Source organism: Cynoglossus semilaevis, chromosome Z, assembly GCF_000523025.1.
Source record: "Cynoglossus semilaevis isolate Cse_v1.0 chromosome Z, Cse_v1.0, whole genome shotgun sequence".
Lineage (NCBI taxonomy): Eukaryota > Metazoa > Chordata > Actinopteri > Pleuronectiformes > Cynoglossidae > Cynoglossus > Cynoglossus semilaevis.
Genome location: NC_024328.1, coordinates 1595647 through 1623280, shown reverse-complemented (window position 1 = coordinate 1623280; position 27634 = coordinate 1595647). Strand labels below are relative to the sequence as shown.

General features: G+C 39.8%; 1 protein-coding gene across 1 annotated transcript in view; it reads right to left on the bottom strand.

Moving 5' to 3' along the window:
- Positions 1 to 9452: 9452 nt before the first annotated feature.
- Positions 9453 to 27634, bottom strand: part of olfml2a (olfactomedin-like 2A) — a 22197-nt gene continuing 4015 nt past the window's right edge. The window contains exons 2-8 of the mRNA XM_008335744.3: positions 21607 to 21870; positions 20739 to 20846; positions 20006 to 20182; positions 19317 to 19551; positions 16180 to 16518; positions 15129 to 15314; positions 9453 to 12432 (exon numbers count right to left, since the gene is read on the bottom strand). Of these exons, the coding sequence (XP_008333966.1) occupies positions 11828 to 12432; positions 15129 to 15314; positions 16180 to 16518; positions 19317 to 19551; positions 20006 to 20182; positions 20739 to 20846; positions 21607 to 21870 (1914 nt within the window). The 3' untranslated portion in view covers positions 9453 to 11827. The remainder of the gene's footprint in view (positions 12433 to 15128; positions 15315 to 16179; positions 16519 to 19316; positions 19552 to 20005; positions 20183 to 20738; positions 20847 to 21606; positions 21871 to 27634) is intronic.

Sequence of the window (27634 nt, the reverse complement as noted above, 5' to 3'; positions counted from 1 at the left end):
TCCATGATTTTTAAGTGGAAGAACTTGAAAAATCATAGGGTGCTCAAATACTTATTGACCTCACTGGATATATGCACACACACACACACACACACACACACACACACACACATACGTATTTACCTACATACCTACACACGTATAGATATACATAAAGAAAAATATATATACATCTAAATATGCATACTCATTTACAGACATACACATACATCAGCATTGCGTGAGCATATATATACACATATACATAAACATATAGTTAGAATATAAAATAGAAATGCAATGGTTTGTTGAAATATAATAGTAATGTAATTGGAGATGGTGGTGGAGATGTGGTTACTGCACTAAAATTATTGTTGAGTTATTGCACCTACTCCCCTATCCACCAGTCGTTTGTTCGCCCTCCACCCACCCAGAGAAGAGTTAAACAGTTTAATTGCCCGTTGGATAAATGAGTTTTTAAGTTTATTGGTCCTGCTCTTCGGAAGGAGGAGCCTGTCACTAAACAGACTCCTCTGATGGATGATAACAGCATTGTCCAAGATGGCGAGCAGTGTTTTCTTCTCTGACACTGTCACCAAAGCGTCCAGGTTGATGCCCACCACAGAGCTAGACTTCCTGATCAGCTTCTCCAATTTGTGTAAGTCCGTCTTTGATGTGCTGCTCCCCCAGCACACCACAGTGTTCGACATAACACTCAGCAACTACAGCAACTACAGACTGGTAAAACATTTTCAGGAGCTTCCTGCAGATGTTGAAAGACCTGAGCCTCCGCAGGAAGTACAGTCTACTCTGGGCCTTCTTGTTCAGCTGCCTACTGTTGTGTGCCCAGTCCAGCTTGTTGTCCAACCACAGCCCAACGTATTTATAGGTCTCCATGACCTCCACCTCCTGACCCTCGATAAGACCTGGCCGCAGTTTTTGTTTGGATTTCCCAAAGTCTATAAGACCAGCACCTTGGTCTTGGAGGTGTTGCCTTTACCTTTATAACCAGCCCCTACAGTGATAGTTGCAGTTTTCAATCCAGAGAAACAGGGTTAAGATCTTAGTACTAACAGGACAAAAAACAAACGAGAACATGTGGTCTATCAAAGCCTGTGTGATCCTATATGTTATAGATGTTTGTGAATGCAACCTGACTGTATAATATCAGTGTTTGTTCAAGCAGTTCAATTCCTCTGAGATTTTGTTCCAACTTCAACAAGCTCTCTTGTTGTTACGTTAGATGTCTGCAGTAATGATCAGTTGAAAATGTGTAATTAATAAACTGAAAATCAACATAAATGTTAATTGTTGTGCACACATTCACACATTAGGACAAAGTTCTATTCCCTGTTTAAATGGTTGTTTTTTGAGGTCACTGTGTGATTTCACCTGTGCATGGGTAATTTTTGTCATAACACCCTGATAATTAAATTAACCACAGCTAGAACACAGATGATGTCAAATGTAAACAGGAATATCACCGCCGGGAAATGATCCAAGACTCAGTGTGAGATATATCAGTCTACGTCATGCACTGAACGTGCGGTTTCTGATTAGACAATGTAACACAGCTCAGCTCTCGTTTCAGAACATGGTCTGTTTCAGTGCTGCTTTAGTGACCTCTTCCAGAGGCCACACTTGTGTTGCATTTTGGGTAAAGGCGAAGTGGATCCGCAGGATTAAGTGAATTCAGTGTGTCAAACATCAGTGCCGCCAGTGGTGAAAGTGATCTGCACCTCTGGATCTATGTTAGCGTGTCAGAAGGGATTAAATGTCCTCACCCATGACGCTGGGTGAGTTTAAGCAGCAGTTGGTCTCCATGCATCAAGTTTGCTGTCAAGGGTGTGACTGTGCTCTCATGGAGGAGTTTGAAAATGTTATTTATGTCAGTGGTGATTTCATGGATACGGTCACCGTAACAGACTGTTTTTCACCTTTGTCTTTGGTTTTCAACTGTTTATATCTTTGGATTTTTGTTTTTTTTAGTTTATTTTTTTATCTTCAAAAATCAAATGCAGAAATCATATATTGTAATTGCTGGAATCTGAAAGTTTCTTACATACATTACCGTTGTTAAGTCAGTGTTGTTTGTCAGAAAATGACGGCATGGTTCCTCTGCTTATCCTTCTTTGCAGCTTGGCTAATAATTAGCATTGTGCTACAGTACAACAGGAGCAACGACATCAACAGAAACATTTTGTTTGCACAGCTGAACGTTTAATGCACCTGGGCAATGTTTTAAATGTGTTGCCATGGTATTACATTGCTCAGTTCCATAATTTTGACACACCAGTAAGAATGACGCAAATACATTGTGTGATGTCAGAACGCAAGAAAGTTAGCTAAGCAGTGTTGTATCTGTATTATGTGATTCGGTCATCAACCGAAATAAATTTAGGTTAAAAAGCTTGCTTAGCTTGTGTCAAGTATTACTATTAAAAAAAAAAAACATTTATTGTTATTTACAATTTAATTACAAAACCTCATTAACATGATTCATTTTGGATGATTGAGGGCTAGTAACAGGACAGAATGTAGAGCAGATTTGGTCGATAAAGATAGACCTGGAAATGTGAGGAGTGATTAACTGAAGTATTTTGAGAGGCTAATGACAATTGGCCGGGGTACCATTTTTGGCCCACAAACCCCCCACATATGGCCCATGACAAGATATCAATAATAATTTTATTTTGTGGTAATAGTTTTGATGTATTTTCATTTCTGTAATTGTAATATACACTGTAGTAATAAACAGTTTTTATAATAATGAAAAAACTACTTTTACTAAAAAATCCTCCGACACCGATGTCACCCTCAGGTGAAATGACAGTGACAGCAACGGTCCTCAGCTCATTTGACTTTGAGGTCAGTGTCTTGAATGGCCTGGATCTACCTTAGAGCAGATCCAGGTCCCACAGAAAGTAGCACTTTTAAACCACTGCAGTGAACTATCATCAGTTGATCCCTCTCCTCTGGAAACTTAATGAAATGTGAAAAATGAAAAAGACATGAAAGCTTTAAATCAAAGAAAGTGCTGTGTTTGATTTCAGTCAGATGAGAAGCAGACGCATGAGTCCCTGTCCTGCTGGGCCTTCTCTCGTCTGATGGCAGGGCTGATAATAAACCTTTTTCTATCCTGTAAAAATGTGGAAGTATGAAAGAAGATCGCAGATCCAGGATTACAGTAGACTGGTGCACAGCAGTTGGCCGACAGAGGAGGCTTTGAAATACTTCTGCTGTCCCAGTGTATGAACAACACACTCTTCTGTTGTGCATGTTTCAAGAGAGCCATCAATGTGGACAAATTAAACCCTAAATTATCCTTGAAAGGAGATTCTGTCTTCCAAAATGTTCCATTGTCTCCTCCTGTGTTGTCTGGTGAATGAGGCCAGTGTGAGTGTGTAAGAAAGTACACAAGTGAGTCATTTTATCGGCTGGTCATTAACCTTCAGACAACAGCTGTCTGTTACAGAACCAGAGTTGGTGCTGCACAGCAGAGGAAGATCTGATCATCACCACAATGCTCATATTATTTATTAGCCCAGATTTTGGGCTGCTGTCAGTGGGCCAGCATTCCTGAAGGCCAGGGGAGAAAGTGGCTTTGTGCTGAATGTCAAGTATGTCTGGGATTTTACTGAGAGGTCAACAGAAACCTTTTATCAGACGCCTACGCACATTTGTACCATCCCGTCACTGTTCAAACAGTAACTCAGAGGTTGCTGGTTTATCTGACAGGTACTTTTGATGTAGTACCATTACAGCTGTACATGTTTACAGGTCCAGTTTGAGTTGCTCTGACATGAGTGTTTTTTGGTCTACATGGACTTGGATTCCTACAGTGATTATCTTCTGGTGCCCATCGAATTGTCCAGTCCGGCCCACAGGTGGATCCTAAAATCAACGTCAAATAATATTGTTAAACTTATTTTATTTTATTTGAGTTTCCAGCGCATTGTGTCTGTCCAGAAATATTCCGGCCCTCCGAACAAATACAGTTGGTGACCCCTGTCCTAGTGTAAGAATCCTAGTATATCCTGGTATATGTCTCGCTATGATTGATATGACTTTATCAAGCTAAAGGATATGGTTACTGTTAAGAACCAATAGGTAATAATTGTCCTTTATAGGTGCCTTTGTGTTGTGTATTGAAACAAATATGAAATGTGAAATACATGCAATCTATTGTTATTTTGTTATTAAGGATGAGAATGTTTCTAAGAGAAATAACGAAGCAGTGCATTCTGTTTTTCTATTCAGTCTAAAATGATGATTTATTTTTTTTTTGTTTGTATTTTAAGACATCCTATTAAGCACCAATTGCTTAACTTGTTTGATGCTTTCGTTTATGGCTAACTTCATGCTAAGCTAACAGGAAGCTTTGAACTGTTGTGACTCAGACACAAGGTCTACGGCAGGTGTAGCATAGTTTCCAGGACAACTGGACACTTGACTATGTTCTCTTCCAGAAATAATGCAAAAGGTGATTTTCAAAGAATGTTTTCATTTCGATTCAGTCGCTCATGTCAGACTGACGACTAGTTCGTTTGTCTGAACCCCGACTTCCATCAAAAAGAGAAGACCATGTGACACTCGGGGATCATTTTCCTGTCGTTGCCCACATCTGCTTGCTCCCAAAGCATTCATCAAAAGTAAACTAACAGTTTATTGCAGTGCGGTTTTTCACAAGACTAATGTTCTCTCTAATAAAAATCAAACATTCTTTTATTGTTTCTACCAGCAGGCAATAAAAGTAGTCCTTGTGGTGTCATGGATCAGTGGTTGGGACTGTAGCTCGTACTAACATTATCATGCATTGTTCACAGCCACAGCTGCAGAGTCACTGCTGCAAACATGACAAATTTCCTCTGTAATTTAATTTGATCCATCTTTTGGTTTAGCTTTGTAGCCGCTAATGTCATCTGAAGTCAGCCTTTCCACAACAACCCCAGCTCTAGTTGTTAATGGAACAACCCCAGCTGTTGATAATTTCAGAAGAAATCCTTGGAGTTTCTGATGAGGCAACACCTCAAAACTGTTCCAGCCCTCCGCCCCAACCTACCAACAGCTGCACTATGGCGTTCGTATTTGGCACCTACACTGGAGCTGGCATCTGCTGCAGGGTGGGACGCACAGTGTGGTAGGGCTGAGTCAGGATGGAGTCGCTCTAATGTTGTACTTCCATACATCTCTGAACATGACATTGTTGTTGGATTACACCCAAGGACCAGGACGTTTCTTCCCCAGCATGACATGACAGGACATGAAATGACAGGACACCCACCACCCAGTTTCCTCATCCTGATACATGGTGCTTCCCTTTTTCCTTTCATGTTGAGCCAAGAAAAACACACATATATACATTTTCTTGTATTGTTTCTCCAAGGATTTGAGTCTCTGCCAGGGTAAATATTGTCTGGAAGCAATTTGTAGAAACTTTCAAGGGGGATTTCTCCATATTTTGTATCTAAGGACAGACTGAAAGGAGTCAACAGTGAGACCTTGGTGTTTGCACAGAGACATCCTTGAATGTCAGTCAATTCCCTGGCTGTGGGTGCACACATCCATTAACACAGAAACATTCTGGTGTCTGGTAATAAGTGTCTTGAGTTTCCAATTAGTCAAACAGAAAACTAGTTATTTACAGTGAATCCTGAGAACACCTTCCTCACCATGTTGGTCGCAGAAAGTCCTGGGTTTGATTCCAAGAGAAACCACATGCTTAGTGCTTGCTAGGGGCAGCCTGGTAACAGCATATCTGCTGCTTACAGGGATCAATATAGTACAACATTATTTTTATCTATTTTATTACAGGTGCCACAATCAGAATGTTTGTCCTGGATATAAATGCAATTCAAACCATCTGTCAGACGTGGACTGATCACAAAATATATTTGTAATCTATATCCTGTAGTGCACGGCTGTTGGAGGTTTTTCAGGAATCAAGAATGTCCAAACTGATAAAGACAAGGAGCAGAGAACCCCTAATGCAATGGTTCCAAAAATAGGGGGGCAGGGCTATCATTGTGGAGGGGTGCAGCAGATCAAATTAAGTTAATTTTGTTTGCGTCACCGTCTGCTGTAGGAATATCTGTTTTTAGGAATCACAGTGTTTTCAATACAGTTCAGTGGAGTTTGAAGCAGCAGCTGTGACTGTGTGGACATGGGGGTGCGGGGGTATAGGAGAAATAGACTTTCTTATACATTATAAATATAAAGTATAATTTACTGATTTTTGCTTTATTATAATTGTACCAGTTCTTATAGAAAATGGCTTTGTAATAAAATTTCCATCTAAAATCACCATACTTATGCAGCAGCATCATAATAAATGTTGCACAGCTGTTGATTTTCACTGTACAATTATATTTATGTAATGAAGTAAAGAGGAAACATCAAACTATGTTTCCTCTTCACTTCACGGAGTCGACCAAACTCCCATAAACACCACAGTATATATGCACAAAATATAAAGGATGCTTCTTCCTGTGTATAAACTTTTAATAAACTATATGCTGAGGACTGTGTAATGTACAACTGTCACCACAGCCACAACTTCTCGCATTTTTTAATCATCATTTTTAATCTCACTCATAGTCCAGTGGGTCTATGTTAATTAGTGTCACTTTGTGTCCAAGGTATAAATACTGCTCTTCCTCTGTCTGGCTTTGTCGTGTCATTGTGTGGTTATGGGTGCTGGCATGGTTGTGGTTCTGTTATGTTTGTACTTGCAGGTGTGTTTAGTGCTTCATGTTTTCCCATTGTTCCTGCCTGGTTTACCTGAATTAAGACTCAATTTCTGTTGATTCTGACAGATTTCGGTTGGACCCCTTAAATAAACACCTGGACCGGAACTTTGTCTGATGACTACTGCGTTTGGGTCCTGACTGCTTCCCTGTGCCTCAACGTGTGACAGTATACAGGTATTTTTGAAAAATGTACCCCCATTCGAGAACCACTGCTCTAATGAGATGATTTAAGGTGGAAAGTCTTTCTTTGCCTGATCTTTTTATTCCTTCACCACATGTCAGATTTGCAGTTGTTGGGAGCATCTCTGTTTCTCTGACTCACGCTGTCAGGAGTCGGTCCAGACACATGCTCTCCTACTCCTTCTCCTTACTAGTCTCCAGTGACCTCCTTTCTTATCATACAACGGTTTGATTCTACAGTCAAAGGACTGAGCCTCAGGAAATCCCCCTCTGGAACATCCTTACTAGGTCTGTGCCAGTTCCCAAACTTGAAGAGAAACTCTTTCTATTTGGCTTATTACTAAGTATCAAACCCTTGGGCCTTATTTTACAAATTAAGCTGGGAATCAGACAGAAGATTGTCCAAACATGAGGGCAAGTCCACATATAGTTGCAATTCAAGCCTAGTAACCATGTTAAATGTTTCCGTTTAATATTCTTTATTAATAAATTTAGATTTGCTCCCAACAATATTGTTGTACACACCTGACTGGAAAGTTAGACGTTTGTATGGATAGCAGGGGGACAGTGACTGTTTTTGTTTTGCTCTCTGATGTACAGCTGTTTTTCTTTTCATCTGTCATTGACTTATTGTTATATGGTTAGTACTTCTTTCCTTATGGTTCCCCCGTAAACAAGTTCTTCCAGTTGTGCACTCAATCAACCCAACAGGAGAGTGTGGGATGCAACACATGACAGTACATTATTATTACTTCAAGCTTCTCCATACTTACAAACCCAGGTCAAGGGCTATATTTTCTGTCCAAGTCCATAGTTACCAGATTGAGCAGTGGGAAACCCAATTGCAGTCCACACCTCATTCCTATTCTCAGGTGTATTTTTACGGAACTTGTGGGCTTGTTCTTTATGTCTGTATTATTCATCTTGAAGCCCAGATGTGAGCTTGAATTGTTTATGTGTGTATGTAGAACCAACAGGGTGTGAATTACACACCCTTGTTGAATCTAAGTGTGTGTGTGTGTATATATTATATATATAAATATATATATATATATATATATATATATATATATATATATATATATACTAATCAAAATTATCATATTATTAATATGGAACGATATACAAAAGCATACCCCAAAACACAAAAACATGCTGAAACATGTTGAAATGTTTTTTAAAGCTTCTGGATGGTTTCAATAACAACCTGTGTATCAACCATGTGTAGAGCAATGATAAGTGGAAGGACGGTGGATTTATGGGATACGTGAGGTGGGTCACTCTCTAAGCTTATAACTTGATAAGTTGGTCCAACACAATCGCTGTCCTGCTCTGAGCTAAAGCAATTAAGAAGGAAATGTGTAAGAAAGCATGCACTTTACAAAGGAAGTCACAGATTAAAGTCCCTACACATGCTAAAGGTTGAATTTGACAAACAGGACAAACTAGAGGACGAATAAATAACTTAATAAGGATGTAATGGTGTAACAATATAGGAGTTGAGGCAGACAACCCACTGTAGCACATCCAGAATAGAACAGCCGTCCGGTGAGGACCCAAAACAGAATGCCATCTGCACCTGTGGCGTAAATTGAAAATCTGTCTTTCTCTTATTGTCAGTCAATCTCCTGTCCTACTTTGTCTGTCTGTCCAAATACATCCTGAACTTGTCATCAGTAATCAATCAGTATGATTTCATCCTATCATCATCTGTTAGATGATAACATTCTGCTGTACACAAAGAAAGGAGAAAGCGGTCGAGCATGTGAAGTTCACAGGGCAATTCTGTCATAGTAGCATGTAACATGGGACACAAAGACTCTACATTGTTGGCACCCCAAGGACGCATGGGTATTTCAGTGGTGCGTGTTCATGAATGAGAGGCCCCGCTTTGATTTGAATGAGATCCAGTTCAGTCCTGATTAAGTAACAGAAGAGCCTTTGTGTATAGCATGAGATGTTCTGACTGAAGCAGCATGGGTCATGTGAGTTGTCACTGTTCATCACCTTAGCTGGTGGAGACATCCATTGTCCATGTTTAGCTTTTCTTCTCTGACAAAAGTTAATGGTTGGACACACTTACTGTATAATTTATTTTAAAAAATATCATTGGGTTAAATGTGATGAAGCAGGCATTTTAAAAACAAACTCGGTCATTGAGTTCAACATGGAGTATACCATCACACCATCAACATTTTAGCTCTTGATTTATTTCACTCAGTCCACTCTGTGCACAGTTGCATGACTGTAGCTGAAATTTAAAAAAATCCCCTAGCCAAGAAATCAGACAGCCATGGCCTCATTACCATGACCCAGAACTCTTTCTCCTGTTCTTATGTATGTTTGAACTGAGATCAAGTGGAGCACGGTGACCTTTGATCCAGAACTAAACATAACGCATGGGAGGAGCAGTTATCCAGAAATTAGAACAACTGAGTCATATCTCATCATTCCCACATCAGGGGTTGGGCAAGTGGGTTAGGTCCCATGGAGGCTAAATGTCTCTGCGTCTCTGTAGATGGATGTAAAATCCTCACAACAGACTTCTTTTTATTATGGACATTTTTATTTCATGCTGCAGATGTACACACAGCTGCATTCAAGTGTTGGGTTACATTTCAAGACTTTTAGAATTAAAAAAAAAGCTTGCATTTGAATAATACTATGGGATGGGCACCATTAAAGATTTAATGATATCGACACTGATGGAAGTAGATGGATGTGTTTTTTAACCCATACTACTGTGTTGATACTGACAGATTACATAGTACCTTCTTGTTGTGTCATTTTTTTAATTTCTTTATCCAATCATTTCACTGACAGATGTCTAAGTCTAAGATGTCTAAGTCACTAACACATTGTAGAGCTGTGATATCTTATTAAAATAATAACACAGTATTTAGTATAATGGTCAAAACAAGTGAGTCTACACTGACTGACCATTACATGGGAAATGTTACCCGAATTGTATGTTTCAAGAGTCCAGAGTTTAGCATAGTCTGCCCCTGCAGGGCATTGGTGGTAATGCACACATTCTGTAATTCTGGCCTAGCCTTTCAAAAGAGTTAAGAGAAAGTTCATTTTTTTATTTCAGTTTTATGGCCCACAGTTGTAGATATGTAACACTAACTGAATAAGCAGTATAATCTTTTCACTTTATGTCCCCATTGTTGGAACCCATTCTAAATGTAAATGTCTCTGTAAATGTATATGACAAATCTTAAAGTCGATCAACACCTCGCAATCATAGTTGTCTAAAGCTGTTAAAATACCAGAAACACCCACATACACAGAGGCCAACTTTGACAAAAAATGTTGATGTTGCTTTATGTTACATGTCAAATAAATTTAGGTCAATAATATAACTAAATAATGCTTAAACTTCAAAACATACTACAGGTGCTTTTGTTACTGTTATCAATGCATGCTTTTAAACAATACCAATAGAAAACACATCATTAGGCTAAAATAGCAAACAAAGTGCTCAGTGAAAGTTCTTAGCAGATGGACAAATGATAGTAAGTAGGAAGTAATTACATTTTACTAATATTTCTCAGAGGCAGAAACGATCTCATGGGTGAGTTAAATATCAAAGCCGAGCCAAAGAACCACCAGTCTAAAATAGCCAGTAAAAAATGTAAGAAAGAAGTATCTAAGATGAGGCAAACCAAAGAAAAGCTTTTAAAACCCAGCCTTTTTAACAACAGCTTCCACTGACCAAAGTTGAGAAGTTAAAAAAATAAATACAAATGTATTACTTCTTCTCTTAGCTTCAAGACCGAAAATAAATACAAACAAATGTCTTCATGACGATGAGTTCATGTTCGTACAACCTGATTAGCAGTTATGCATCGCTTTTACAGATTTTCTGATTATATCTATATTTTATCAATATTGCTCAGCTACCTGCTATTAAAAGCTTTAGTTGCTAAGCTAACAGCTGTCAGTATGCCTTACAGAAAAAACTTTTAGGCTAACTGCTATGAGCTAGGATGATCAATCATCCTCATCCTCAACTTCTTATGAAGCTCACTTAAAAGTAAGGAAGTTTTATTTTGGACTGCCCTTTTAGCAATGTAGCTTACGCTGAGCTAGTGAACAAAAATAGTAAAATCAACGTGTCACATTATGATAGATCCTTTCTTGGTAAACGCAACAAAAAGGCCAAGTGATTTTTGTCTAAGCGCTTCAAATTAATACACATATTCTACTGAGAACATGCATTAAAAATGTTGTGCCTGATTTTTGTCTCTGTGTACTTTTTTATCAAATATTTCAAGTGACATTTTAAAAATATTGAGGCTTTGTTTGCTATTTACTTTTTAAATGAAACACTGAACCAGCATATATATATATAAATATATATGTACTCATATATACTATATATGTATATATATATATATATATATACTGTACATATACAGTATTTCTGTTATGTTTGATTCTCTTTTCTGAGGCGTCAGCATGGTCATGTTCCAAATCTGTATGTTCTCTTGCAAAGATCTACACAACAACATTGAAATCCAAAATGCAACCTTTGATTGATCAGTAACTTCTGTAGGAATCATTCAGCCTGCTGAGGATATTGTAAAAACACAAAAAAGAAAGAACACAAGTCTGTGGGTTTACAGACTTCTACCCAAATTAATTACTACTCAACCCATTAGATTATTTACGTTGCTGTTAACTCTCCATTCTAGTGACATAATACATATTTGAGGCACGTTTGTTTGGTATTTAGTGAGGTCAGGTGTTTGAATAGCGTTATGTGATGATGTAATGCTGCTGGAGATTCATCCTCTGTCCTGTTGAGTCAAATATGCCTGTTTGTCGGAACTTAAATACCTTATCGTCTTTCCACATAGGTGCCACACTGGCAGGCCTAGTGTGAGCTTATGTGTAGCACAAATGGGCTGTGCTCACTGGTCCAGAAAGTTCACCTGATATGTCAGCTGGTGGCCATTGTCCCAGGCATACAAGGCCTTCTCTTTAGGGTTGTAGTCAATCTGGGTGGTGTAGGCATACTCGTTGGTGAAGGGCAAGCGTGGGATGGCGTCACTGTTGGTGTGCGTGTCATAAGCGTAGTTTATCTCGCCTTCTTTTTGGTTGTATTCATTGACGGCGTATAGGACGCCGCAGATAATGAAGCAGTTCCCGTACGAGTTCCTCTTGAGGCCTGTCCTCCAGGTGGTCTCCTTCTTCAAAGACAGGTCTCCGGGGTCCAGTTTGCTGATGACAATCAGCTCCTGTTGGTTGTAGTCGTAGTCCACAGATGGGTAAATAACCCACAGGCCGCTTTCGTCCACTGCAAAGTCAATGTCCGAGTGGCCCCTCCACTTCCACGGGGTGGTGTCTTCGTAAACCACATCATGCAGCAGAGTCCAGGCGGCCACGTATCTCATCCTCAGATCATACTTGATGATGTTTTTGGTGAAAGCTCTGTTGTAATAAAAGGCTCCATTATAAACAACATGACCTGTTCCTATCCAGTTATATGGAAGCTTGTAGAGGTTGCTCCAGCGCCCTGGAAAAAAAAAGGAAATATTTTTGGATTAGGTACAGGTTAAAGTACTGCAGTGCAGTTGCACTGTGTCGATAATGCATTCTGATTCTAATCTGAGTCTAATAATCAGCATGACTTGTGAATTGTGATTATTTCCTAATCTCACCACAAGTAAGTGTTTGCATAGTGTACATTTTTCATTTGACCAAACCCTGTTTCTGGTCTGAGGAGGCACAGTCAGCTGACAAGAGGTGGGTGAGGTGGTAAATAAATAACACTACCATAAATCTACCATGTTATTCACCAAGAATGTTGGTTCATGAGAGAAAATTTAACTGATAAATTGTCACTGTGATTGGAGCAGGTATCAAGGCACATGGTTGCTGTTTGCTTTCACTTTAAAATCCCACCTCCATCCTGTTTGTTTGTAGGGATTAGCTGAAGAAACATGAAGGAAAGTCAACCACAGTTAGCATCAGAAATGTTTCCCAATTTCTCAGTCAGCAACATTTCAGTAACATAGCTTTTAGTTTTTATTAAAAGGCTTTTTTAAACCACCGGTAACATGTTTAGAACTGAAACTTTTCTCTAGACGTTAGAAATGGATTTAAATGTATCAGAATTGTGTTTTCATGCTGATTAAAAAGTAATGATTTACAGGATTTGATAGAAATCCAGCATTAGTCATTCCCCAAGTTACCAGTCAATTATGAGTAAATGTTTAGTGTTTCACCATTGTGGTTTATTATGCTTTATTTCTCTATAATCCTCTTGATTTAAGGGTTGTTTTAATGTGGTGTAATGTCTTTTTGTTGGACTGTCTTTTCTTCAATGGGACACCCATCATGATGAATTTTTGACAAACTATTTTATGAATGTGTCTAATGTGGTTGGACTGGTGTGGTGGGCAGTTTTCACCAATAAAACAAGCAGAGAGAATTACTTCTATGTGCTGTCTCAAATATTTTATTCTTCCAAAAATTAAGAAAAATGGTCTCTGGAAAGACAACATTCATTTCCTGCTTATGAAGTTGAAAAATTATTTAGTTTTTAGTCATTGAAAAAGATTGGATTTAAACATAAGAGGATTTTCTACAATAGGAATAAAAATCTAAAAGTGCGCTGGGTGCTTTGATAAAAGGCAACATGACATTTAACCCATTTGTAATACATTTAACTTGAGGAATTTATTTAAAGGGATTTGACATAAGATTCTATTACGATTGTAATAAGTCCAAAAAAACTAAATAAATATAAAAACTAAATATTTTGAAATTAATAAGTGATAAAAACCTTCAACGTGTGTAAAAGAGGTCAAACGATAACATTTTTAATCTGATTAATTTAACACATTCCTTTTCTAGATTTGACATCTGTTGTGAGGACAACAGACAATGTTTGTACAACACATGACCTCATAGACACTGGCTGCTTTTGTAAGTGACACTCCAAAAAGACTTTGGAGAACTTTCAAGTGTCACTTTATAACAACATCCTGTCTGTCTGTCTGTCTGCTATCTTAACCTTCTGACCTCAGGAAGTCTGATGGAGATCACAATAATGACAGAAAAGAGACAAAAACAATGTGTTGTTGAAACTCCTGCCACCACCTCATCCCTTAGGTCAACCCACACTCCATAATCCCATCTCCACTGTCCCCAGAGAGGACAGATCGCGTCAGGGAAACAGCAGGCACCACCACCAATCAACGACAGGACGAGACCACCGTACGCAGCTGTGAGCTCGCTGCACCATGGGGGGGTCTCCCCAGTAAGAAAGCCCATTGTCCAAACACTTCTAGATCAACAGCCTGGATCCTTTGGGGGCAGATCATCTTAACTCTCTCAGAGACTGTAATCCAATTCCTCAGCTGACATGGATGTTCAGGGAGTTGATTTTTCCCACCCACTGGAGCCGTGCAGCGGGCATGACCTCTGCATTCCACAGACCCCATCAGAGCTGACTGAGCTCACTGGATAATCAGCATGAATCAGTGTTAAGGCTGTCAATGTAGAGAACATGGCTAAGGGTTCTGTTCTGTCTTGAAGTTTAGTATCTGTAGCGTGTTGAGTGTAGAACATTTGGTATATCGATAGCTTCCTACACAGCAGCCTTTGCAGTTAGACTGCCAGACCATGCTTGTCTTCACTTTAAATCTTCATCATGTCAGTAATGTCAGTCAGGAAGCAATTTATTATATTTATAGTTGCATTATACTGGTGATAGCATAATGTGACCAGGGCTGTCAAATGATTACAATTTTTTTATCTGACTATTTACAGGGTAGCTGTGGACTAAAAATACGATAAATTATGATAGATTATGATCATAACTGATTGGTGATCATGATTGTAATTAATCACGATTAATCATGGTTATAGAAAAAAAGGTCAACCTCTTTAAATATGGGGGGTGTACACAGAAACAGAAAGACTAATAACTGTTGAGAATTTACTGTAGAAGAGTCTGAAAATAGTATCATTGAACACACAGAAGATTTGGGGGTGTATGTAAAACAAAACATATGTATTTACAAAAAAAATGTCTGGTGTCAATGTAGCCTGAGTTTTTCAATCTAATTTCTTTGTATAAACGCTGTCAACACTGTATATGAATAACAACAGAACATGCGTAGGTACAGAGATTGAGGTCTTCAAAACTATTTTTCCAACCACTTGCGTTTGATAAATGTAGAGGACAAACTGAATAAATCTCACCTTGTTTAAAGTTGTCTAGGTTGCGGAACTCCACCAGGTTGTTACCGTAATAGTAGTTAGTGACGTAGATCTTGTTGTCTTTGGCCAGGGGATCCTTCATCCAGGCTCCTTCGTTCCGCCCGTAACTGTGCTGCTTCTCTGGTTGCTCAATGGAGGCCAGAGTTCCTTCACAGTTGAGGATTTTCCCTGGAATAAACAAGCACAGCCTTAAAAACATATGGGACCGAGTGCCTTGCATTAATGCGGCGTTATATCAACGGAGTTCATGATTATACTTCCCAGAGCAGCCTCACCCTGAGTGGGTTCAGAACAGCAGAGCTGTAGACACATGGACTTGGTATTTTGTTGCAAAAGAATTATTTTTGTATTGTTAACCACAGATGTCACCTGATCCACGTGCCAATTTGGGAGCCTTTACTGATACACATATGGATTGTGTAATGTCTTGTGCAGTGGTTTCCAACCCTCTTTGGCTGGTGACACCATTCTGACATTACACATTTCTAAATACAGAATAGCCAGATTAGTGCACAAAGTGACATTTCATTGTTCAGTGCCAGCTCAGATATATTTGGTTTGAACTCAAATTACATTTATGTATGTTATAGATCAGAGTTTTACAGTTGTGTGGGAGTGTTTTTTATCATAATTATAAAACAATCTCAGGCTACCCTCTTTAATTTGACCTACGTGACCCTACGTGGAGCGACCCCAAGGTTGAAAAACACAGCCAATGGGCCTCATGGTTCATGTTTTATTATCATCCATGAATAATATCCATCCATCCATTTTCATCCGCTTATCCGTTACCGGGTCGCGGGGGCAGCAGTCGCCACCCAAATCACATTGCACCGTTCCATGAATAATAATTAAATAATATTTTGAACTTAATTGATCCCACACTGAGTGCCCCTGCAGGGGGGGGGGGGGGGGCACCGGCAGGTGATGACCTTTCATCAAATGTAAGACTGATTTCCTGTGAAGGTCAGTTCACAGTTTCACAGCAGTGGTGAACTGTTATAGCATTCATTGGTCAGGTGAAGCCTCCTACCTGCTCTGTGGAGAGTGGGCAGACTGTTATTGTTGGAGTTGTCAAGGGTCAGCACAATGGTCGGAGCTGGTTTTTCAGATAAAGACACTGGTCTACGAGTGGTGGTGGCGGAGGTAGTTGTGGGTGTAGTAGTGGTGGTAGTTGGAATGGCTGTCGTTGGGGTGGTGGTGCTGGTAGTGGTGGTTGTGGAGGCAGTGGTAGCTGCGGCAGTGGGAGGTCGCATGGCGTTGATGGTGTCAGCCTCCGAGGCTTCAACAGTTTCGAGGATCGTTTCTTCTCCTCCGTCCTCCGACCGACTTCCGGTGACGTGGTGGACCGTGTAGCTATGGACAGCGTGGTCTGGGGAGTAAATACAGGGACATAAGTGAACAATGGGCAGCTGTAAGCGCCCAGGCAGCAGTGTGTGGGGACGGTGCCATGCTCAGAGCAGCTCAGTGGTAACTTGGAAGCTGGTGGACTAGAACCTTCTGGACCCAAGTCCACTTCCTTAACCACCAAGCCACCACTGCCTCTTAACATAAATTCAGAAAAGATGAATAATATATACTACAACTACTCTGGTAGAACCAAATATAACACAGTTATTCACTTACAGTATTTGGAAAATACTCCAAAAACCCCACGTTCTGAAGAACACTACAAGTTTTAAACTATTTTCTGCTTCAGTCTCCTGCTTCAGCACTACCCCCTGTGGTTCCTAGACACATTGAGGAAATTCTTAATCCTGATGGTGCCACATGATATAAGACAGGACCATTTGGAAACCAAGTGCATTTCATAATCACTTTATTTCAATTGTATCATTTCAGCTCAGTTTTCATGTGTTGTAATTTCTTGGCTGTACATTTTCATATAAATATGGAGACTCCACCAGGGCTGTGCCTGTCAGCAATCGTTTGGATTTACTTCTGTCTTGTTCTCTGCCTTCTCTGTGCTTTTCACTTTCTTTTAACGTTATTACCAACTAAATGAAAAAGAATGCCAGTTCACTGAAACCTCGTAGTATATTTGGTATTGGCTGCTGAAGACGGATGGAGTGTAAAACCTGTCTGAGTGACCCATTAATATTGCTTTAACACCAGCACAATGCTGCATCAGTACGAGAATGTCACCAAGGACTGCAGCTAAATTATTACACCATTACACTGTGGCATCAGCGCTATGCAACTGATTCTCAATCAAACCTAAGAAAAATATGATTACATTTTTATTTCATCTTGTCATTTTGTATCTGACTGAAAATGACATAGCCAAATTAAAATGTATACTTTCTCAGCAACTACACATTCAGTGGGCATCGTCTTGATTTAAAAAACTAGCTAACAACGTTTTGCCATTTATCAGAGTTGTGCGCACCGCAGCAGATGAGGATAGAACAATAAAAAATATGAAGATTCTTTTCTCTCTTGCCTCATTTCTTTTTGCATTTTGTTAGTGAAGCAAAGCCAAGCAAAAATGATTTCACATTCTCATTAAAGTACTGACTGATGTTGGACAGTAACCAAAGTTAAGACACAATTTCGTTCAGACTTCCTTGTTTTTCTAACCACTGACCACATGGGTTTCACTTTTTAAATGGTTTAAGAAACAATGCAGTACAACATCATCAAGTCTTCCATGCTTCCTCATCAAAGGGCCGCGTCCGACCATTTGGAACAAGTTAATAACATTTGCTTTAGATGTGGTTCGACATGGCACATCTGTGACCTCATTTATTGACAGTGACAGAATGCTTGCGTACGTTGATGGTCCAAATACACAAAATTAATTCCACCATAGATTAAAAGAGTCTTGATCCCTGGTTTCAAAGGTCAGAATTTACTTCTCTTATGTAAGAAAAAAAAATCAAAGATAAATCTGAGCAGAGTGAGCGACTGCTCGCTTTCTACTCCCCGTACTCCCACGTCCATGTGCTGCCAGACAGATGTGATGGGATTACGGCTATGCTACGATGAACAGCAGGCCTGCCTGACACGACATGAATGCGTGGAGGCTGCAGGGGAATTTCAGGATACAGCGCGAGCAGTACGTCTTTTCAAAACTGCATAAGTCTTCATGCGTTCCTTCACCCACAGCAAAGCAATTAATCCGTCACGACCAACGTGTCCCTGGTTAAGTGCAGCTAATAAGCGGAATGAGCCTTTGAAAGAAGTAATTAGCTAATTGTTTAAGGACCGGGCGACCAGCTGGGTCCAGTGAGACTGGGAAACAGCTTGTTCCACTTTTATCACTGTACTGATCAAAGTGGGCTCTAATATAGTGTGGTACAGTGATGAAAATGTGGCATTTGTTTTAAGACAAACAACGTTTATGCCTGACATATGTGCAAAATATGTGTACGTGTGTATTAGGTTTCAAAATGACCACAACATTTACAGTAAGACAGTGCAGACCTTCGAAGGCAGTTATTAATAATAATCAAAAGTCAACATTTGAACCTGTCTGATGGATCAAATGGTTCACAAAGAGCAGACAAAGTATTTTTAGAACATTAAGGTCGTCAACAGAACTGATGGTAACAAGTTGATCAAATCAATCTTTAACTTGTATATGTTAGTCTTTAATGTACAAATAAAAGCATAAAAACAGTTTTTGGTTTTGGTTTTATTTTATGCACTAGCACAAATAGCTTAGATGTATATATGTGCTAAAACACAGGCTTTGACAGCCTTTACTGTGTGTGTGCGTGTGTGTGCATGCACAAATGCAGTGGACCTTTCTGTTCACCTAGACCTTAAGAGGATTGGAGAGAACAAAGGAAATATTTTCCTGCTCAATAAAGGTTCCCCCAGCATTGTTGTAAGGAGTGAGGCAGAAGCATGTCATGAACATGGCAGCACTCCACTGACACAACATTCCATCGGCCCAGTGTTATTTTGTCAATAAAAGATTTTGGCTTTCCTGCTCAATGAACGTGCAGCAGAAATCCAATCCAAGCCCACACCGACCGGAGCAGCTTTGCTAAAAACAACAGGAGTTTGTCTAGTGTTGAGGCCACGTGCCACAGTCTGTGGATTTTCTATCTTTTATTGCTTTACGCCCGAGCTTAAGGTTAGTGGTACAACTAGGGCCTTCAGTCACGCTTGTGTTACAACAACACTAAGAGACCGAGATTCAAATGAGCTACAATCTCTCACCTTCTCCGTTCTCGTCGCTAGACTTGGCAGCCTTGTAGTATGTTATGCCACGCACCACACCAGGCTGGTGGCCAACGACCTTGGCTTTGGCTGTTGGAACAGGCTTCACTGACTTCCCAGCTTTAATGACCTCTTTCTTGGGCTTGATGACCCTTTCTTTGACAGCTTTCAGAGGTGTTTTGGCCACAGGCGTCTTTTTGTTGGCTGCCATTACAGGTTTCCCATCAGTGGTGACCTGTAGGTAAACAGATATAATAGTACTTGGATGCAATACGTAGCTGTTTGATAACATAACTACAGGTTATGATACCTGTGCCAAAATAATACAAATTAAAAATTGCCTTTATAGGAAAAATGTATGGTTTTTCCACCTTTATTCAAACACCACAGACATCGCTATGTCCTTGACTCGTATGGACCAGAAATCACTGAAGGAAATAGGGGAATGTGAAGGTGCTTCCAAACAAATTATTTCTGGAAGGAACCAGTTCATGTTGCACAGCAGAGGTAATTATATTTTGTGAAAGGGGAAAAGGTACAGTGGAAAATCCTGACCCATGTAAATATATTACATGCATATCTAACTATGTATGTGCTGCCTTTGACAGAGACCTAGAATGGCTCACAATGTATGACATGTATGATATGTTTAATGGTAGAGGATTGTTAGAGTTCATACAAGACCTGACCTGGGCTTTGGTCTCAGAGGAGTCTTTCTGGAGCAGCTGCAGGCTCAGGCTGGAGATCTCCTTCTTTATACTCATCATAATGTTGGAGTAGTTCTCGTATCTCTTGAACTGGTTGGTGAGGCTGGTCATGCTGTCTCTCACAAACTCATTCTCCCGCGTCAAGTTCGTCTTGATGGTCTGTAACAAATGTGATAAATGCTGAATCTCCATTTGGCACTGTCACTCTTGTCTGTTTGGAACAGACAAAAGACTCTTGATGAGATATTTAGGAGTAAAATCATCTTCTGGCAACTTCTCACTACTGACTGGTTTCATCAGATTTTCTCTTTGATGATTTTTTAGCGTTCTAATTCAGTTTTTTTTTCATAATTTGCATGAGGGGTCCCCAAACTTTTTTGTACAAAGGACTGGTCGGTCAGTATCAGCCTTTACTGCAGACCGGTAATAACGCAACACAGTTGAAGAATCATTAAATGTTTCTAAATAAAAAATCTTTTAGACTTTATTCTGTTGGTATCAGAGTCTAAATGACCTATTGTCTTGAAACATTGCACAATTATCTCTTAATGAAAAAAGGAGAGGGATATTCCTTTTGAATGAAATAAGTTAAACTGAAGTACATTGTGCCCTATTGCGGCAAATGACCTACGTACCGGGACTGGACCCCGAACCAGGAGCGGGAGCTAAAGGGGACAGACCCCTGATTTATATGATCATGATAATCATGATTTACCTCTTCCAGGGTGTTCATCTGTGACACCACCTTGTTGATGTAGGAGTGCACTTTCATTAGGTCCATGCTGTAAAGGGTTCCCTCGAGGAGATCCACCATTGATTGGAGCTGCCATAAAAAAACCACAGTGATCATTTACCAGTCGGAGGAACAACCCTGAGAGATCTATGTGCTTCTGTTTGAAAAGAGCCATCACTAAGTAATCTTGTGATGACTGTTTTCAGTCTGTGGTCCATTACATTATTACTTTTCAAGCTTCCTTTTAAATGTAATCATTTCCTTAAGAGGTTGGAATGATTTATAGCTTAAAGTGCCGACATATATAACATCTGTAACATGGTGTCAATGCACATACGTGCTGCTATAACAAGTGAAAAACAATTGCGTACGATTAGGTACTGCAAGTGTAAAAGATCTGCCAACGTGTTCACAATAATACGGATGACCTAGAACTAAGAAAAGGTCATCAGGAGTGACTGGAGGGACACAGTGCGTTACATTCATATTATGATGGATTTGGTGAGTCTGAATAAAACCACCTGTGCTATAACAGTACAAGAAAAAAAAAGATATTGGTTTAGAAGTCATTGGGTTTAGATTTATCACTTTTCTCAAAGAATATAAAAAATATTTTCAGAATTCTGTATTCAGATTTCTAACCTCTAGAAGTCAATCCCACTTTCATCTAAGAATTCTAATTGTGAGTGTGAACCAAATATTAACACGTCTTCAAGTCTAATCGTACATTGTTAAGTAATATCAAGATTACAGTGAAGCCATATTACAGGTACTGTATATTAACTCTACAGAGTCAAATTGCTGTTCCTGAAATATAATGCTGTGATAGACTTCCCCTCCCTCTGCTCACCTTCAGCAGTTCGGGTGCCTGTTTCTTCAGCTTCTCCATCCTCCACTCGTTCTCACAGGGGTTGAGGGAGGATGGTGGTGCGGTGCATGAGCACTTACAGTCTGACCCAGAACTGACCGTCTCCACCGTGTAGACATCCTCTACACGCACACTGCCGGTCTTTAGCCGCAGGCACACATCCTTGCTCAGTGGACGCATGATGCATTTACAGCGACAGTCAGAGCCCTCAGATGTCATCCGCACAGGCTCCGTCTCTCCAAATATCTGGAAGGAAACGCTCAAGGTCAAACTTTTCTTTCAGCATTTATTACTCACCAAAATGTCCAAAATGGGTAGGGAAACATTGGTTTTAGATAAATCCATATGATTAAAAAAAATTAAAAAGATTGTGCCAATTTTTTTTTTTTATCACCTCAAAAAACTTAAAAAAAGGGTCCTCCACCCTGTGTGTGGTGTAGTGGTTAGTATATTGTTTTTCATCAAGGTCACCAGTTTGCCTGTATCCTGGCTTTGTGTAAGATGACTGCCAGGTCCTTTCAGTCTTCTACAGGTGTGGCACGTTTCTCCCATAATCCAACAATGAAACAGACATGATAGACAGCCACTAGTCTTTAGGTTACAGGTATAATCTGCTAACTTTCCTTTTTAATTACACACACTGTGCAAATATTTTGTCTTCAAAGGTGAGAAAAAATGGCAATAAGAATTCTCATTCACGTCTTTTGTATGTTTTGTGGCAAAGTTTGTATGATACTTAGGCCACATTTCTTATTTATTTCTTAAACCATGTAAAATACAGTGCAGCTGGCAAAGATGCAACGATCTTAGACCTGATAATGTTGGAATCCACGTCTAATTCTAATGTCTTGACAACTTTTTTGTTTTTTTGGACTATTCTTACGGGACGTTGTGGCAATTTTGTGGCCAGTGTGCAGCCCAGATCTTGGCAACCATGAACGGACCACCCAAGTGACATTCCTCTGTGTGACAGATTTATTTGAGTTGGATATGGGCCAGAAGTGGTCTACAAGAGCTTTGCCAGCTCAGAAATACTTTTGCGTGGCTGTGACCTGAAACCACATTTCTGATTTTCTTATCTTGAGTTTTGTAAAAGATGTACTTATTATTTAGTACTGGGCTTGGCCCAGTTTCTGGGGTCCACACTGAGGAAACCAGTGTGGGATGGGACTGAACCAACATCATACAGTCCAATATTTAATTGATATCAGAGTTCTGTTGGTAGTGATCATTACCTTAACAAAGAACAAAAACAAATAATAACTGATTTCAGTGTGAAGACACCTTCAGTGTTAAGGTTATGGTCTTAAAACTGGCAAGTGATTCTACGACTACTCGTGAACAGCCACACTCTTCCTTTTCCCTTGTGGTTCCTCGTTTCCATCATCATACCCACAACAGCTAGTCTTTACAAAAAACAAATCCAAATCTGTAGAGGGAAAACAAAAGCATGGGAAGGAAAGAAAACCCTGAGAAGGAACCGCGTGTTTCCCCTCTGCCTGTGAGACAAACACAGCTCAGAAAAACCCCTCAGTCTCACCAGCTGCCATTTGGCTGCCACGTACGATGAAAGAGCCTTGGCAGACCGTGTTCACGGCTTACAGCAGAGCATGGCAGCCTGAGCTGACATTCCACACTGGTCCACAAGACAGGACAAGAGCAAACTGGCACATGGTGGAGAATGAGCACATGCACAAGAATTTAACAACAACATTTTTCTACTAAATTTCATGTGGTGAGTTGGCAGGAGGGCCAGGTTCTCCATTACTGTACCACGCGTCAAATACATATTTTCTATATTTCCTTTTAGACAGAATTGGAAATCAGTGTTGGACCAGCTGTGTGTGTTTTGAATGGACCCGTGAGGCTGATTTGTGGTCTGATGGCTAATCACAGTTATTTAATGTAGAAGAAGAAGATCTTCATTTAAAAAGAGAAACGATTTAAATCAGCACAAGAAACAGCTGAGAAGAGAGCTGGAACTGTTTAAGACACATCAGAGCAATTCACCAATTTACAACCAATTTCCACGGACCAGGTACCACAAACCCCAGGACATCCCCTGCTGTTTAAACACACATCTCACACAAATAAGTTGGATATACATTTTGTACTTAACATTTTTTTATAACTATTTCTCTGACATAACGATATATGTCAGTGATATGTCAGTAATTAAATATAATCATATTCTAGTTTAAATTTGCTAAAAATGCACTCCTGTTTAGTTGAAGACAATGCTGATATACTGGCAGGAATTGAAGGAAGACACTAACAAAGATCTTCAACAGCTCAGTTTCATAGCCATCTGCTACCACCTCGCAATTTTATTGTTCTGTCTGTTACGAACTTTTGAACAAAAAAACATATATTTGCAATAAATAAATAATAGTTTTTGGACCAATTCTTTGAAATTTGTTAATTTTCCACAGCACATATTAAACATAGGTACAACTTAAAAATTCTGCCTTAGGCTCCACTGAGTAACAGCCCTGTTTTAACCTGTTGCTGTACTGAGTATAAATAAATAATCTACCTTAATACTGGGAACAGTACTGCGCCAAAAACAGACCAGTTACAGTTTTAGATCTCAGCAGGGCAGAAACAGTAACAGCCTCGCCCCACCTCATGTGGCTCCATCACAGTTTGTGGTCGATCCCCCCTCCCCCGCAGACCTGAGCAGGTGTCTCCTTGTCCCCAGACGATACTGAGACTCATGGTGCAAGCTACGTTAGAAGCAGGTTTAGTAACAGCCTATTTCTAAATGTTTCGTTTCATGCTGTGTCTCACATCCATTTCTGTCTCCTGCCAATACAGTGAATACTGTAAAACAAATGAAAGAAATTGCAATGTAAGTCAGTATATTTCTGCGCCTGATTGACAGTAGTGTGTCCTAACTGAGCCCACACAGGCGTTTATATAAATAGGATGAACTGTTTGTATTAAGGACACTCCCTGAACCTCTCTGAGGCACAGGGAGTGTCTAGGGTCCAGGGGAAATGTCCATATCTAACCCTGCCATACTTTATTCATTTTTATGCAACTTCCTAAAAACTGTACTGCAGAAACAGCATTGACAGTATTTTAATTCTGTTTTCCTTATTGCATTTAATTGTGATGTTTTCTTCAGAGTATAGACGGACGTGCTGCTAGGCTGCATGTTACCACTGGAAATGTTTAGCCTCTAAGCCAGGTTGTCTGGTGATGCTTTGGAGGAGGATCTTTGGCCTGTCATCTCTCCCTGGTGAGATTTAGGGACTGAGAAACCACAGGACAGATGCACATGTGGTATCAGTTCATAGACATTCTTCATTAATGACCTGGGATCCTTATATAACCCAGCCTTGTGTAAACTATTCTAACCATATGAAAAATAAAGTTGATAGACAGACAGAGTTAAGACAGCTCGCTTGATGATACAGTGGGTGCTGAAAATCTTTGCAGAATTCACCTGTTCTGCCTTGTAGACAGAACACTGAGTATCTGTAAAAACCGCTGTACAGCGTTAGAGGTTCTGTCTCATCAGACTTTAGTGCCAGAATTACCCATAACACATAGCAACTGTTCTGTCATAGCTGCCAAGTTAGTGATGATTCTGTGATATTGCCATCTTGTCACACTTACAACAAAGTCAACCTCAGCACCACGTCCTCAAACATGAACCAGATGCTGTCGGTAAACTCCATCAGCGCTGCCACAGGTTAGAGTTTCTGGTGCATGATCCAGCTGTCAGTCATAAGCAGTATTCAGCAGTATTCCGCTGTCCACGTGCATTTTACAAAACAAACTCTTCAATACGAGATTAACAACCTTTTGATTTAAACCAAAGATGAATATACTATTTTAAAAATGTATCATTAGGGTGGAATATTTTTTGTATTTATTAGGGCAGTCAATCTATTAAAATGTTTAAAGGTCAATCACATGGGAGTTGGGGATTTGTAACTTTTCATTACTCATTCTGTTCCAGAAAAGCAAATAACAGCTGGTGGATGTTTGTGTTTCACATCTGTTTTTTGTGACCAATCAAAATGATGGAATGATGGAAAGATATGTCAAAGTTTTCATTCATAGTGATTTAAGCAAATACTGTTAATATGAAATATTGACGATATAACAGCTGTTTTATGTTCATATGTAAAAGATAATTTGTATAGCACAAGGCATTCAAATATGTTCATAGCACCACCTGCATAGTGGGAAAAACAGAATGAAATCAACCGTTTACAACAGAAAATGACAAATATATTGTAAACAGGTAAACTGCTTTTTTTGTGTATATCAGAAAAATGTTTTTGGAAAAAGAAGAAACTTGTTTAGGTAACTTAGGGTTTTCTTTGCAGACATGCAGTGTTTAATGAATGCAAAGGTGGGAGGAGAGGGGAGATGGTGGTGTGGTCTCATTAGAGAAGGAATGCAGGCTGAGAGGGGGAGGAAAATTGGGAGGGGTGTGCACACTTTTACCATTTATCACTGCTCACACACTGGTGTATGGAGGTGTAAGGATGGGGCATCTGACAAGGGGCAGGACTCCCCATGTATAAAGCCGGCCAGAGGGCAGCAGGACGACAAATGCTCCAGCCACATGAAAACAGAGTGGATTAGCAGATTAGGCGTCTTTAACAGAAGACCTGCCTGTGGCCCTGCTGGGCTGCATTATTCAGGCCCAATCGGACAAGGGCCGCTGCATAACAACCTGAGTTTGGGTTAGCCTTAAATAGGAGAAGTCAGTGGAATTCCAGACAGATTTACTTGTGTGCTTTAGGAAGAGAGAATCGTGAAGAATCTGACTTTGACTATGTGTAGCTGCCACATTACCCTAATCAGTGTGTGCCCAGGCTGTTCAACATCCCAGGCCAAACAGACTGAGCAGCATGGGAACTGAAAAAACAATTAAGTATGCTGATAACTGAAGGACAGATTATTTGTTGTAAGCCTTAATCGTTAAGTCTCTAGCTCTGACCTGTAGAGATTTAGAGGTCAAAAGGCAATAACTCAAAAGACATAAACTCATACTGGCACAATGCAGAGGAAATGGCCTCCATGCTGCTGAAAGGCCTATGAGATCAAGTATTGCAGCTTATAACGAACTGACAGTAATGATGTTAGACCTGATATAGGGCCCCTCATTATACTGTAATAAACGCAGACAACAGACAGTCACTCAATCTACACTACATACCAGCCACTTGAGTTGTCCGGGGAGGCGGGGGAATCACGTCGTTCAGATGACGTGGGAACACTTAGAGTAAAAGATGTAGCTAGAAGTATTTGAGTTTTTCTGCTCATACTACTGTACCTGCGACTTAACATGATTCAGGGATGAAAATAGCCTTGAATGTATTGTGAGGCCAAGGGTTTTGTAGTTATGAAGCACTAAAATGTGACGGCCTTTCGTTTCAACTCTTTATGTTTTGTTCTTTACCATTACCATTATTTTCAATGGTATAAAAAGCACATTTTATCACTGTGTTGGTCTGTACCTAGCTAAGGTTTTCAGTAACTTACATGAATGTTTTCTGGACACAGAGAGTGCCCGAATTTATGAAAATACTTTTTAATGTGTACTGTAATATAACAGCTTTGAGTTTGCAGGGACAAAACTCCACAGATGGAGATCATCTTCTCTTACCATTGTCCAACATTGATTGATGTTTTGACATTGATTGATGTTTTGACCTACAACTAACCCCTCCCCTCACACTTTATGCCCACACTTCTTTCTTTGAACCTTCCCATGAAAACCTCTGTTAAAAGAACTGCTGTCCTTTTAACATCACATCACCACCAGTCAAGGGAACCTACGACCACATTCCAGTCTGAGGTCCATCAGATCTTTAATCTAATTTGTTAAGCTTGTGATGGACAGTAATACTCTGTCACTCTAAATAAAAACTTGGTTCAAAGAAGGAATTCCACAGACACCAATCACAAAGGCATTGGCACGGTCGTGTTAATTAGGGGAACACAAAGTGTAATGAGCACTTGTCGATTTTAGGGGTACACATCT